This window comes from Rattus rattus, chromosome 5 (genome assembly GCF_011064425.1).
Source record: "Rattus rattus isolate New Zealand chromosome 5, Rrattus_CSIRO_v1, whole genome shotgun sequence".
Taxonomy (NCBI): Eukaryota; Metazoa; Chordata; class Mammalia; order Rodentia; family Muridae; genus Rattus; species Rattus rattus.
This window is the reverse complement of record NC_046158.1, coordinates 50,970,384-50,986,108: the sequence shown is the minus strand read 5'-3', so window position 1 is coordinate 50,986,108 and position 15,725 is coordinate 50,970,384. Positions and strand designations below refer to the sequence as shown.

The window sequence follows — 15,725 nt, the reverse complement described above, 5'->3', positions numbered from 1 at the left end:
AATCTTTAAAAACAAAGAGAAAGAAAGGAAAGAAGAAAGAGAGAGAGAGAGGTAGCTTAGTGGGTAAAAGTACTTGCTATTATGTCTGACTTGGTTTTAACAAGCTAGAGTGGTCTGGTAATATGAACCTCAACTGAAAAATAGCCTCCATCAGATTGCCTCTAGGCAAGTCTGAGGTGCTTCTTCTTGATGAACTAACAGGTAGGTCCCACCCAGGGTGGGAGAATGCCATGCCTGGTCTAGTAATCTGGGTGTGCTAGAGAGTAAGCAGAGCAAGCTGTGGGGAGCAAGTCAGCAAGCAGCACTCCTCCAGACTCTGCTTCAGGTCCTGCCGCCAGGTTCCTGCCCTGAGCTCCTCTGTCTTGGAGGAAACAAGTTGGAGGAAACAACTCCAACATGCTGTCCTCTGACTTCCACACACACTCCATGACACATGTGTGTCCACATACAAACACACATACATACATACATACATACATACATACATACATAAACATAAATAAATGGAAAATTTTGAATTCATGCCTTAATACAACAGATATATTTAGCAGTACAAAAAAGGAACGGAATACCAACCTATGTTATTAAGCTAAGCTAGTTGAAGGAGCACATGTTGCATGATCCATACATGTTACATAGACAAGCCATGCAGATTGATGGAAGGGATGTTTATCATCCTTTGCGAAGGTCAGAGTCAGGGAGTGGTGCTAACAGGTTCAGGGACTTTGGGGAACATAAGAAAGTTCTAAAATCGGGGTTGGGGATTTAGCTCAGTGGTAGAGCTCTTGCCTAGCAAGCGCAAGGCCCTGGGTTCAGTCCCCAGCTCCGAAAAAAAAAAAAAAAGAAAGTTCTAAAATCAAACTATGTATTATTCATACATCTTTGTAAGTACATGAAAAACATTGAATTGTATACTTTAAATGATTTTGTTATATGAAAATTCTATCAATAAAATTTTAAAGCAGGTTTTAAAAACTATCTTAATAATGATGTCTATAGTAAACCCAAGAGTAGGCTCTGCTTTCTAAAATCTTTTTTGTGCTGATTTAGTCACTGACAATTTAAGCTGCGGCCATATTGTCAGGCACTGAGTCCTTTATTGTAATTCGGTAGTTAACCTGTGTGCTTGCTCCTTACATCTGTGTAGGACTTATAGTAAGCTCACAGTGGTTACTGGTTTCATTTTCAAAAGTTCCATGAAGGAAAGTATTAGTAAGAAGAAAAATAATACAGCCTGGTAGAGCAAGTGACAGACACTGTCTTTAGTAGAGGTTCCACAAGGAGAAGTGTGCACACTTGTGCTAACCTGAGAGTGGGTCAGCACAGAGGAACTGTACAAGGGTGAGTAGCAAAACCCTAACAGCGAGCACTGCAGCCTAGAGAGTGGACGCTGCTGGTGCTGCCACTGAGTTGTCAGAATGCTAAGATGTGCCCAGGCTGGACCCTACCTGCCCCACATACAGTGGAACTCTAAGAACGGTGACTTTATTTCCCAGGCTAAAAACTGGTGAAGTAGCTGGCCTGTGTGTGCTGGGAAGTGGACTATTTATAAACCCTGGAGGCAGAGGGGTTAATAGACCCTGGGGACAGAGGGGTTATATATCCTGGGAACAGGAGGGATACTTGAAATCTGGATTCTTCATAGAACATGATTAATAGATTTTGGAACAGGAACCCTGTTGGAGAAAGGGGGAAGGAAAACAAAAAGCACCCTCACTGTTTCTTCTTGGACTAAAGTTGCGCAATACCTGCCTTTGGTCCCCTCCTCAGGGTCCTTAGGCCAAGGCACCTACATATACTTTCTAGTGTCTCCTCAGGGACACTGCCTTTTGTTTCCAGAAAGCGCTTGATACTGCCTTGTCCTGTACTGCACATGGCTTTCCCCTGGGTGAAAGAGGCACTTAGAAGCAGACTTACAGTCTACCAGGAGCTTAGAAAGGCTGAAGTACTCTGCATTTTCAGAGAGGCTGGATTTTTTAAAGGGCTTTTATGGAGCAGTTTTAGAGCTTCATCAGACCAGTTGAGCTGAGAGTGCTCAACTGTGATTTCCTGTGCAGTCCCTCCCCTCCGGTGTCTGTTCCTAAGTTCCCTGTTGTTAGCTTGATTTTGAGATGGTTTCATTATGTTAGCCCAGATTGGTCTAGAACTCTTGACCTTCCTGCACCTACCTCGGGCACACTTCAGTCCAAGCATGCCCCATTCTGCCTGTTTTAGCATCTTAATTAGTATCAATTTTTTGTTATCACTGATAGCCTAATATTGATACATTATTAACTAAAACTCAGAGTTTACACTGGACTATCTTCTGTCAGCATCACAGTATCATACAGAATAGTCTCACAAGCAGAAGAATCCTCATACACTACCTGTTTGTCCCTTCCTCCCCCAAATACTCAGCAACCATGAATCTTTTCACCTTTTCCAATCGGAATCATATGTCACAAAGGCATTTTAGACTGGCTTCTGTCACTGTGCATTGATGGTTTCTGTGTGTGTGTGTGTGTGTGTGTCGTCTTTTACAGCTTAACAATCCGTTCCTTTTTCATTCCTAAAGTCCATTCACCTGTGCACACACATGGATGTGCAGATACACACATATCTAGCAAGGAAATGATACTGATTAAGTCCTGGGTAGATCAGATTCAGGTTTTATAACAAATCTAAAACAGGTAGTGCTGGGCCCTGTGAAGACAGCCTTGCTTCCGAATGTGAGTGCCCACAGCTCTCCCTGGCCTCTGCTCTGCTCTGGCCTCTCTTCTCACTTGAACATGCAGGCTCTCGGGTGTGTGGGCATTCTGCTCTGTATCTTACTTCCCACTGCCTCCTTACCCAGACGTTACCTCTATGAAGCCCAGTGTGAATGAGACGGGGCGTTCATCATCGTTAGCGCTGTTTTACATTTATTAATTGGGGTTGGTGCATGTGGAGGTCAGAGGACAGCTTTAAAGAGTGGGCTCCCACCTTCCACCAAGTGGTCTCAGGGATCACACTGGGCTGGCAGGCCAGGCCTGTGCTCTCTCTTGCAAATCATGCTTCTGTAAAACAAAAGGAAAGCAATACTTCCTTATCCCCAGGGTTCTCAGGTAATTATGAACCGTGAAGCTGCTTCCACCCAGTGCACACGCATACGCACGCAGAGCTGAGCAAGGAGAACAAGTAGCTTCAAGAGAGAAGTCTGAAAAGCTTCACAGCAGGGGTCGCTTGTGCGTGTCATGCTTCATGCTGAATTTGGTCTTAGACACTGAAGAGTTGGTTGTTAATAATGAAAATATGATTTTCATTTTTGTTTCTTAAATAAAAATCACTTAACTCACAAAAACATCACAGCTAGGGTTTCAGGTCCACTCAAGCATACACTTGTCCAGTTCCAAACTCCACAAACTTTTGTACAGTTAGAATAAAATACATTTTAATTAATTAAAAAAACTGAAGTGTTGCCTATCTTTAAAATGTAATCATGTACAAATCATATTAAAATGATATAGGCTGTGAATCCAGTGTTTTCTTTCTTTTAAAAGATGGTGAAAAGGCGGATATTTCTGTGAACATGTATGAGGACATCAACATTATCACTGGGGCGCTTAAACTGTACTTCAGGGATCTGCCAATTCCTCTCATCACCTACGATGCCTACCCCAAGTTCATAGAGTCTGCCAGTAAGTACGCGAATGCGGGAGCCCAACCCCCAGCAAGCCGCCTCTTCTCAGTGCTTCCTGCAGCTCTCTCCATGGTCCATCCCTGTACCCCAAGCACTTATGCGCTACACCCCAGACTGTCTCTGCCTTCTACCTTCAGAACCTTTTGTACTGTACTGCTTTTCCAAAATGATCCTCCGTACCAGTGCTGCTTGGCCTGAACCAACCTCTAGTAAGATAAGTCAAAGGCCCAAGCAAGGGCCCTCGGAGTTCACAGATGAGCACCAGCGCTGTTGCGCTTCGGGGACACCGCTTCACATCATCAACAAGTTTGTTCTGCTTTGTTCTGCTTTGTTTTCAGAACTGGGAAGCAGAACTCAGGCCTCATTACTTCTCAGCCAAAGAAGTATTTGTTTTTTGTTTTGTTTGTTTGACTTTTGGGTTTTTTTAAATTCTAGTTAAGAAGAAAATGGCTCATTTGCAAAATTTTGTTTCAAAACTGATACCTGTAATTCATATCTTACCCTTAAAGAAGAGAAATCTTAAGAGTTTCTGGGTCTTAGCATCTTTTTTTTTAAATATTGTCTATTTCTGTCTTTTTGCATCTATCTTTAAACGATATGTCTCTAGAAAGTTTGATGGCTAATACTTGAGTGCTTGGGAGAGAAGGGAGCTGCTGTCCAGGGGAGAATCTGGTTAGTTTGGTGTCACATAGTCAGTGCATTTCAGCAAGTTTCCAAGTAGAAACACTTGGAAATTTGGGGTGCCCTTTTCTGCAACAATAGGTTCACCCAGGTCTGCGTGTTCGTTTGTACATCCAAAAATTTCGGAGCTATCCCAGACCTTTTGCATACAGTCCCCATCAGGAAATCTTAAGAACTTTATCTTCAAAATAGACTCACAATAAAATCACACTGCTGCCATCTGCAAAATGTCTGCTATATCCCTGGGTTTTGCAGCACTGGAATGGTCTTTCTGCTATTATCTTGACCTTCTGTAGACCTTTGTGTACCGCATGGCCGGTCAAGGGAAGACAACTATAGAAACAGAGCATTAGGGCCAGTGAGAGGACTCAGGGAGTGAAATGCAAAAGGCTGGCACCCTCCATTACCCATGGGATAGACAGCAGTGGCCTCCGTAGATGTGCCACTGTACTCACACGTGCAGAAGTCATTAGCATGTGTAACTGAACGTACAGTTACATACCATGTATAACCGCACTGTTCTCACCCTAAGTCTTCAGACTTGACACAGCTGACATGAGAAGAGCTCTGTGGCCACATCTGCTCCCCTCTCCCTCAGTCTCACAGGCATGCTCTGCTCTGGACCTGCACCCAGCTCAGCGCCGACCATCTTCCCCTCATCTCATTCCTTCAGGTGTCTGAGGAAGCTTTACTCAGGGCCTTTCGCTTGCTCTGAGGTTTTTCCTGACCACCATTTGAAATCCAACATGGCATCGTTTGGGCTGTCTCCCAGCACTTACCTCATTCTTGTGCACTGTAGCCTATGATGCTGGCCTCAGTGTTTGCAGTCAGCCCCTCTAGGAGCAAATAACTCTCCTGAGTTAGCACACAGTGCTCTCCACAACTTCCCACTGTCTCGGGCTTCTCCTGGCCAGGAGTAATTGTAGACTTTAAAAGGAAAAACCTGCTTTAATTTCCAAAGACATGGAGTTCAAATTAATTGGCCCTATGCTAAGAGTTAGCTTTCTATAGTAAACAGAATTTCCTTCTCTTCCTTCTAGAAATCAAATTACTGCATTCCAGTGTCTGAGAACGTAGCTGTGTTATGAATAGATATAACCTTTAAAGTCCCCAAGGTTTGGAGTTCATGCATTATCTGGATGACAAAAGACAAAAAACCCATATTTTTTATTTTAAAGAAATGATCAGGGAATTGAGGAAGCTTAGGCAAAGCTGTAGAATAGGCAGAGGTGCGTTTGAACTAACAGGTTTCAGTCACTGACCACACATCTTCTGGCAATCATCGGGTCTATTCAGCCGTGCTTTCCCTCAGCCTCCGTTCTGCACTGGCTTTTACAGTATACACTGTCTTTGAGCTGCACTGTTTCTTTGTTAGAAACCAGAGTTTCAGTCTTCTGTCTTAAGCACTGGATACAGGGCAGATGGAGTCTTCCCGGTATTTCAAGGCTGCCATGTTGATTAGGACTCAACAGTGTGAGGTCCTGTTGTGGTTGGCCTGAGACCAGCATTTAAGGCACTGCTGCAACCAGAGTGTGAGTGTGCTGTGGTGCTCTTCAAGAGCACAGAATTCCAACAGCATCAACTCCTGTGTTACAGCCATGATTGATAGATCGAGCAGAGCTCTTACAGTAAGTGGCTGGTGTGTAGGCCCTCAGTGCAGCTCTCAGGTGTCTATATAGGGATCTTCCCTTCAGAAGAGCCCCCTTATCCCAAAATCCCACCATGGCACAGCATGCTTGCTTAGGGTTGCGTGCAATGTGGTCTTCAGAGCATATTCTGAGAAATGGAGAGTGCTCGTGCTTTGAAGAGAGACTGCATTTTGTTATGTAACACCAAGGATAATACAACCAGCAAGTGTTAGATGATACATTTCTTGATTTAGAAGAACAAAGAGCTGTCATACTGCTCAGTGGTGGAGTGCTGGCCTAGCATGTATGAGGCCTGGGGTCTGCCCATAACACTCTGAAGAAAAACAGTCATTAAAAATTATTAGTAAGGCTTTGCAAGGAGCAGCAGGCTCCCTTGTATACTACAAAGGGATTTCTGAATATCCTGGGCACTATGTATGCTGCTCCCAGATGAACTCCATGGAGTGGAGTGGGTAAGGTTCTGTTCGTGTCTCCACCTGTGTCTGGATCCGTTAGAGCTGCATCCCCGGTATCTAGTGTGTCCACTTTCCTCTAAGACCTTCAAGGGAAATTGAACTGTGTTCCCACACTGAACTAGGATGGCCTTGGGCAGCTTTTTGGTTTTTTTTTTTTTTTTGGCTGTGAGAAACCATTTTCACTAGCTTTGTAAAAGCATCACAGAAGATGATCTGTGACCATTCAGATCAGTTTTCTGCTAGAGCATCTCTCCTTGATGTTGTAGAAATTATGGACCCTGATGAGCAATTGGAGACCCTTCATGAAGCACTGAGATCTCTGCCGCCCGCCCACTGCGAGACGCTCCGGTACCTCATGGCACACCTAAAGAGGCAAGTTGCAGCTTACATCTTACTGCTGTATTGCAACCAAATATCAAGAATAAAATTAAGCAAAAGGTGAAAGAGAGGTCACGTTCTATGAGTGAATGTGTAGGTGCATAGCACCATTGTCTTTTGAGAAATTGTGCCAGTTAGGAAAGGACGCTAAAAATAGTGTTCATACAGTTCCACGTGCCAGGCGTCCTGACGCCCGTGCACTGCAGTTCTAGGATCTGCGTGTAAGGATGCTGGTTTCTGCAGACACTGGTGACCATTCTGAGGACAGGGAAAGAAAGGACTGCCACTGTCAGCCTGTGAGACCACCTACTTTTCTGTGCTTACTGCTCCAGTAAGCACTTCACGCTAGGCGTGTGCAGTTTGGATTTTTTACCTACAGTTTTAACTACTTTTGCCAATGTGGAAAGTGCATGAACAGTGATGGAGAAGAGGAATGTGGTCCGTCAGTGCATGAACAGTGATGGAGAAGAGGAATGTGGTCAGTCAGTGCGTGAACAGTGATGGAGAAGAGGAATGTGGTCCGTCAGTGCATGAACAGTGATGGAGAAGAGGAATGTGGTCAGTCAGTGCATGAACAGTGATGGAGAAGAGGAATGTGGTCAGTCAGTGCATGAACAGTGATGGAGAAGAGGAATGTGGTCAGTCAGTGCATGAACAGTGATGGAGGAGAGGAATGTGGTCAGTCAGTGCATGAACAGTGATGGAGGAGAGGAATGTGGTCAGTCAGTGCATGAACAGTGATGGAGAAGAGGAATGTGGTCAGTCAGTGCATGAACAGTGATGGAGGAGAGGAATGTGGTCAGTCAGTGCATGAACAGTGATGGAGGAGAGGAATGTGGTCAGTCAGTGCATGAACAGTGATGGAGGAGAGGAATGTGGTCAGTCAGTCTGAAGGTGGGATAGTATTGATGATGACCAAAAATCTCACTTATGTGATGTCAGTGGATCACACACTAACATCAATTAGAAACAAAAATTCTCTATGCCCAAAAGCACATATCATCCAAAGTCACTCACAAATACCTATTCCTTCCCGCTTTCCTTCCTCTTCCTTTCTTTCTCTCCTTCTTTTTTCCCCTTCCACATCCTACTCCTTCTCCTCTGTCTTGCCCTGTAACCCTGGCTGCCTGCCGGTAGGGTTAAAACCCGGAGCCACCATGCCCAGCTCTTTCCCACTTAAAGACTCCATGTTCCAACTCCTTTGAGTGTGTTCACAACTAACGCCGCTTGTAAGTTAAAGTTTGCTTCACATTTGGTGTTAGTTAGGTATTCAATAATAAACTAGTAGCTCTCTGTCTGTGCTGTTGCTGTAGGGTAAGGGATGAGAGACAAACCCTGACCCCTATGACCCCTCTTCCCTGCCTGCACAGATGCGTTCCTGGACACTCAGAGTTCACTGCACTAAGGAAGCCACAGAGCCCCCTCCTCCTTTTCGGAAATGTGTCTGGCCAGGGGAATCCACAAACATCTGAACCCACACAGTCCAGACGTGAGCCCCAGCAATCACCAGGACCAGGATAATTATTTATCAGTATGACTTACTTCAGAAGAAGTCGAATCCCTTGAAGTCCCCAAGAAGCATGAAATTGATAATTTAGGAAAGCTGGCCAGTGGGCATAGACCTTGACTGTGGCTCTGCTCATTTGGGTGCTCAGACTTAGTGAAGAGCATCCTGACCACTGAGTCACCTGTGTTTTGCTTGTGTTTTTCAGAGTGACCCTTCACGAGAAGGAGAATCTGATGAGTGCAGAGAACCTTGGGATCGTGTTTGGTCCAACCCTCATGAGATCACCAGAGCTAGACCCCATGGCCGCCCTGAACGACATACGCTATCAGAGACTGGTGGTGGAGCTGCTTATCAAAAATGAAGACATTTTATTTTAGAGTTTTGACTTCAGGAGAAAAGAAATGGTTTACAGATGAAGGAATGTTTTCTAGTAATTTAATTAGCTTCATTAGCTGAATTGTTTCTTGATTAGAGGTTTGGCCAAATACCCAGATTAAAATGAAGGAACTTCCTGTCATTTCTCTAGCACCACTCAGCCGTCCTTGTAAAACCGTGAACACACGCTTTCTGGTCCTGGTAATCCTGGGTGTTTATCATGTTAAGAGAAACTCAAGCTACTGCATGATTACCCCTTTTTGGTGAGGAAACCCCATATTGAAGAATCACAGACTTGTGCCTGCACCATCTCTCTGTCCTGGGTTGTCTGTGGTTGTCACCCAGCATGCTTCCCAGAGTAAACTGTCATGACATTGCTTTTGGGGTCCATACCATTGGTTTCTGATGCTTGCACATGCGCACACGTGCACACATACGCACATACACACACACACGCACATACACATACACACCACACACATTCACACACATACACACGCACACACACATACACACCACACGCACTCACACACACACACACACACACGCACGCGCACACACACACACAGAGACACACACGTATAAGCAGCACCCTGGCTGTTGCACTCTCATCCCTGTACCATACGCCAGCTCCACAGCAGTTCCTTCCCAGCTTCCTCCTCTCAGACATAGTGCTTTGTCTTCAGCAGAAGCGAGACGTGTTTTCAGATGTTACTTCAGTAAGCTTCCAATAAAAATGCACCACACAGCATTTCCTGTTAAATTATTGGTTTTCAACTGTAAATTTATATTTTTACCTGGCATGCAGTTATTAATTTATTAAATTTGGCTTTTAGAAATCAAAAACTTATAGCTTTTTTCTTGCTGTGGGAAGAATAGGAAATCATGTTTGGCATTCATTTAACATCGATTACTTCCCTATCCCTGCCTGTCACTAAAATACTGTGGTAATCTCCTAAAATAACTTAAACTGCCTAGAATCGACATTCATTCATTGGGTTTATTTTTTCTCCTATTATTCTGGGAGAAATCTGTAACATTTTCTCCACTTTGGGGTCAGTTTTCCATCCAAGGAGGGCTAAGGGAAAGGGCTCTGAACACCTGCCTGGCCTGTCTGGAACAGCCAGGGTCCTGTGTGTGATGTCATAACATGCTCTGTGACAAGGCAGCTTGTCGGGCAGAGAGCAGGTCTGCACTGGATGAAGGGAGCCTGAGATCTGTGTTTGGTCAGCCATCTTGTTATGCGTCTCAGACCGTTAGAGGAGCATCCACCTAAACTGAAGCTCCATCCTGCTTTAAACAGTGAACAGAACCTGTGTGGTTTTAGGTTTCCAGTAATAAAAGTGCTGTACTCCCAGCACTTGGGAGGACAGATCAGGAGGATGGAGTTCAGGGCCAGCCCAGGATACACGAGACCCTGTATCCTCCGTGGAACGGCTGAGCACATTGGTGTACTGTGGTCCTAACTACTAAAGGAAAGAGGTGCACTTGAATCCAAGGGTTCAAGACCAACTCAGGCAAGCTGAGAAAAGTGACTCAAAATAAAAGGTGAAGTATGTGTCTGAGCTCTCAAGTCTGCCTCAAAACAGTGGGAACTGATGGGAATACAAGGTCTTCTAACTCCACTTTCTAGGCCACGGTGGGCAGCTGGCGAGTGTGCGTTTGCTTCCTCACTGTTTACATTGAAGGAAAGTGTTGATATTCCAGGATACTTCATCTAGCTGTCTTCGCAACCAGTATATATCAAACAACACACAGATTGATTAAGTACAGAGACTTGGTTTAATAAATCATCTTCAAAAGTAGAAACAAATTACAGGGCAGGAGTCAGCTCAATAGAAGCGTGCTCACCTCATATGTGCAGAGGATTTAAACAGCGACACTGGAAAAAAACGTTAAGCCAACTTATAGCCATGGAGTTTATCCACATGTAAGCACATAGCTTATAGATCAGGGCCTGTTATTATTACAGTTGTTGTTACTACTGCTATTAAAAGGAGGAGGGAGAGAAAGGACAGAAGAAAGAAAACGTTACACTGTCAAGGCATCTAACAGAGCTAACAGGCTATCTGGGTTTTGAGGCAGGCTCTCACTCTGTACCCAGTCTGGCATGGGACTTCCTGTGTAGCAGGTAAGACTCAAACTTTCTTCTAAGTTTGGGGTTACAGGTGTGAGGCCAGGCCTCACAGTACCCTTTTTATCTTCCTAAGCTATGAGAGCCAGCTTTTGTGGTTAAAAATCACACACTATATTACATGTGATTGTCATGGCTTAATGTATAGACAGGTCCTCCACAGCTCCTCGCAATTCATTTGTCGGAAAAAAACAATACTCATTTGGAATTTCCCCAGTTGTTGCATTTGCCAGTTACACCTAGGTGTTGTTTGACATGTTCCTCTGGGCTGAGAACTACCTACTGCCTTACAGGTAGGGACTCTGTTGCCTAACTTGTCCCAGCTTGTGGCAATCTTCCTGCCTTGGCCTCCTGAGCAGCTGGGACTGCAGAAGTGCATCATGGGAGTTGCTATAGGAAACTTGTAAAACTGCAGATTTCTGGGCCTTCACCCTAAAAACTTCCATTGAAGTGGTGTGAATACTAGAGATCTCCTAGGTTCATTATTGTTTAATTTATTTTGTGTGTATGGGTTTTTGCCTGCATGAGTGTCTGTGTACCATATGTGGAAGCCAGGAGGCAGCTTTGGATCCTCCGGAACTGGGGTTCAAGATGATTGTGAGCTATATCTTGTGGGTTCTAGAAATTGAACCCAGGTCCTCTGCAAGAATAGTCAGTGTTCTTGTTCTAAAGAGACTCAAATGAGCCCTTTTTAATCACTCAAAATTGTTAATCAGTACACAGTGTCAGAGATGTGCTAGTCGGTGGACACTTGCATAGGAAGTCTCAGAGCCCCAGACCTGTACCACTGTATCTAGCCCAGCTTTCAGAAATCCCCTGGCCCTGTGAATAGCACTGGGGAGATAGACACATGCTGTCCACACTGGGGCTCTGAGTTGCTGACAATAGCTTCCTCATGTTCCAAGCTGCTGATGGAGGTGGCCCTGTTTCTTCTCTTCTGACTGCCCTCACCCCTGTGCCCCAGAACCAACTGTCCCTTCTAAGGCTGCAGGAGACAGTCCTTCGGTGAGTCATCTCCTCACCACATAGCATGCAGCAGCCAAAGCCTGTTCAACTTCTTCCTGTAACTTCCTCACACTTAAGGCCATGCCACTCACCCTGGCTACAAGGCTGGCTGTTGCTGGACCCACGCCTCTAACCACATCTAACTTAACCATTTTCGTCACCTGAGCCACTTGGGAAGCAATTTTCTAGGCCCCTACTTCAAATCCCTGTTAAAGTCTGGAGTGGTACCCAAGAATTTGCCTCTCTGTCTACACGCAGGTGATGCACATACTGACCCAGGGCTCTAGAGTCTGGCCACCTAGTAGATCACCACAGGCCAATGAAGTCCAAGGGTGTGTTGGCAAGGGCTGGACAGACAGCATCCCAGGTGACTCTAACAGTCCCCTAGTGTTAACTGTAGCAGCTTCATTCCCTCTGGGTGTGCTACAGTGCACGAGGAATTTGCTTCAGTATAATCAAATACCAGACATGGAAGAAACAATTGAGATTCTACACAAAGAAACGAGGCCAGGCATAGCCAGGCACACAGGGCCACAGAGGGAAGGGGCAGCTAGTCGGAGGTCAAGGATTGGCCAGTAGAATAGCATCTTAGGTTATAGGCACGGTATCACTCACTGGTTCCCACCGGGTTCTAGTGATTCAGTGTAAGAACATTGGCTGGGTTGCAGCCATTGTAGGGGAGCTGGTTCTGGAGCACTTTGGCATCTCAAAGGGGAGTCCTTTGCACTTTCAAGGAATCAGCTACACATGGAGGGCAGGCTCTAATATATGGAGAATACAGAAAATAATTCGTCTGAAGTCTGCTTTTCTCCAAAGTCACTTCCCTGTTCACTGGCCCACTTCTAATTCTGTCCTCATTACATTCTTATTCACATTTGATTCTAAATTGTACATCTCATTAAATATAAATTGGTACTAAGTCAGAAAAAAAAGTGAGATTACATCAACTTTTGTAGAAATCAGGATGAATCACATAAATACCTACTTATTAATTAGATTAATTAATTCCTCCATTAGGAAACTACGGAGGATCCCCAGAAACCACTGAAGGACATTCTTATATAATAGGAATTAAACTCCAGGCCCTGATACCACAACAGTTGTTTCTGTTAGAGGAGATCAATAACTTCCAGAATTCTTCATTCCCTAGATGAGAGCGAAGGTCTTTGGGAGGGGAGACTATGACTTGATCTGAGAGCCATCTGGTGGAGCTCACAGCTGGTACCCCAAAGACTGCTACTGGACAAGTGAGTGATACACACATGCCCTTGTCACAGGGCTGTAGTGGGTTAACACATTCTCAGAAGCCCCTTCAGAGCAAGGTCCTCTGAATGTTGATGAATTACACGGAGGGAAGGAGGGAGGAAGGGGAAGGAAAAGATGAAGACAGGCTGGTTGGTCTGGGTTGCTGCAGACAGATTTCTCCCTCCCTCCCCTGCCCCTCCTCTTGTCCCTCTAGCTTACCAGGAGCTTCTCAGATCACTTAGTTAGCCATCTTCAAAGGAAACTAGAGGCTTTCACATTGCAAACTTACACTGTTTCAAGTCTGAATATGGGATATAGAAAGAAAAACTTTTCCTTGCCAGTTTCCCATGAGCCACTTTTTTGTTTGTTTGGTTTGGTTTGTTTGGTTTGGTTTGGTTTGGTTTAACTTTAGGATGGAGAGAAACAAAGGATTGGTAAAAGGTCATTTTAGGGAGTTATACAAGCAAGAGTGGCCCAATGCCTACCCACTGTGTGTGTGCGCACACACACACACACACACACACACACACACACACACACACACACCAATCATTTCATAGTTGGGTGTTGAGGAGCCTACCAGTGACCCCAGAAGGACGGACCCCACTTTGCTTTTGCTTGAGACATAGAGAAATATGCCCACCACCAGCCCCTTTCTCTCCAGCACTGGTCAAACACAAGGTAATATACAGGTGACAGAGAAACCCATGGGACCTAACAGCAATGCTGCGGTTCTCCCTGTGCTGAACCCTCAGCCCAATCAAAGATCACCCCCAAGCACACATGCTCAGCTCATAGCACAGCATGGTTTTCTGCGCTGTTACAGGACAAGGGCACAGCTTGTAATTGGAAGCCAAGCTTGCTGTTGTAAACACCACATTGTGGGAAGAGGAGGAGAGCACTGCTGACCATCCAGGGCTGAACCCCCCACTGCCCAAATTGAAGGCCTGCTTCTTTATACCCATAACCACCAGAGAGAGCTTCCCTGTGGGCAGTAGGGGAGGAGAGTGCAGGGAGGATCCCTAGGTCTTGAGTCACTCCCACAGGAAAGAGAAACCTCAGGAAGCTCGAGCTGACAGCAACCAGGGAGGAAGGGCTTGTTCCAAAAAAACGGGGGGGGGAGGGTCAGTGCAAACCCAAGGGGTCAGAAAGTCTGTGCAAGGGAGTGAAGCGTTAGGATGGAATTAGTGTCACAGGAGATCCTGGGTCAGAACCCAGGTCCTGTAAGTCCGAACGAGCTAGATACAGCCTCCCATCCTCAACAGATCAGTTAAAGAGACAAGTTAATTGTGAAAAGCAGAAAAAGAAGATCTGTGTGGCCACATTGGGAAAAGGGAAAAAAGAACCCCCATGACTCTCCAACTTCAGAGCCCTAACTAAGGCTTAGTTCTAAACAAGAAAGCATTATGCACAAGTAAGTAGTCCAGCTCAAGGTGCAGTCCGCTCATCATCCGGGCTCCCGGCTCTCCTGCTAGGTGGTCAGACAGCTGGGAGAATATGAAATCCTCCAGGAGACCAGCTTCTTCTCTGATTGGTACCAGGCTTCTGTCTGGCCTTTTCCCAGCATGATGTTCCTGGGGGAAATTCCAGTTCCTTAGGGTCTGTCTGTCTGATAGCCTGCGAGGGCCAGAATGGCTCTGGAATGTCTTTATCCAGCTGGACCTTTGCCTCGGCTTTGGTTTGCTTGTTTGACTGTATCAAAGCCTGAACCTAGGCTCCCTGCACAAGCTCGGAACCACTGATCTGCAGTTCCACCTACCTTCCTCCCGCCCCTCCTCCCTCCTCCCATTTCCTCCTCCCCACTCCTCTTTTTCTTCCCTTTTTGAGGCAAGGACTCAATAAGCTTCTCTAGGTGGCACTTAGCTTCTTCTGCTGACCTTGAACTTGGGACCCACTTCGGGCTTCAGCCTCTCTGGAGTACTGTAATCCCTATCTGCACTACCAAGCTGGGCTTGACTGGGCTCGACCAAACGAAGGGCTCCAGGCTCTTGTGATTCTCACAGGAGCCTGGTGTTCCAGTAAGCAGTACTTAGCAGCTCTAACCCCTTCTCTAATGTAACCCCAGACTCAGGCGCATGATCCCATTACCTCACTTCTCTCTCTAAAGGAGATAGGAAACAAAATGGCAAAGGAAAAATAGATTTGATTACAGTTTGATCCAGGTGGGAAGAAGTGAGCCTACAGCTTTGTGACATAGACTGCAGTGGGTTATAGCTAGTAAATTAATCTGCTCTATGCTTCCTGGTGGGCATGCGCATGTTCCTCACCACTGACCCAGTGTTCTGGATTCCCAAAAGAAAGCCTCATTTTTAATATGCCCTAAGCAGCTCAGTGGCTGGGCCACTCCCTAACTCCAAGTGGCTAACACACTCTACTCTGATATTCCTGAGTTACTACTTAATAAATCTATATTTCATCTCTGCTGCCCTGGGCCCCTCTGGGCAGCCCTCCTGGGGCCACTTTCCCCTGCACCTACATGTCAGCTGTCTCTCCCTCCTGCAGCTTTCTGGTGTGATCTGTCCCCTACTCCCCCCATCCCTTCCCTGGAATCCTGAAAGTCCTGCCTCTGTCTCCCTGCCCAGCTGTTGGCCTCTAGTAACTCTATTGACCAGTCAGAAACCAACTGGGGACAAGGTTC

General features: G+C 45.7%; 1 protein-coding gene across 2 annotated transcripts in view; it reads left to right on the top strand.

The window, feature by feature from the left end:
- The window catches only part of Chn1 (chimerin 1), a 152,968-nt gene extending 142,711 nt beyond the window's left edge, over nucleotides 1–10,257 (top strand). For both annotated transcript variants that reach the window (XM_032903501.1, XM_032903500.1), the window contains exons 11-13: nucleotides 3,519–3,656; nucleotides 6,710–6,815; nucleotides 8,534–10,257. In XM_032903501.1, coding sequence (XP_032759392.1) covers nucleotides 3,519–3,656; nucleotides 6,710–6,815; nucleotides 8,534–8,705 — 416 coding nt within the window. In that variant the 3' untranslated portion in view covers nucleotides 8,706–10,257. The remainder of the gene's footprint in view (nucleotides 1–3,518; nucleotides 3,657–6,709; nucleotides 6,816–8,533) is intronic.
- Nucleotides 10,258–15,725: the final 5,468 nt, after the last annotated feature.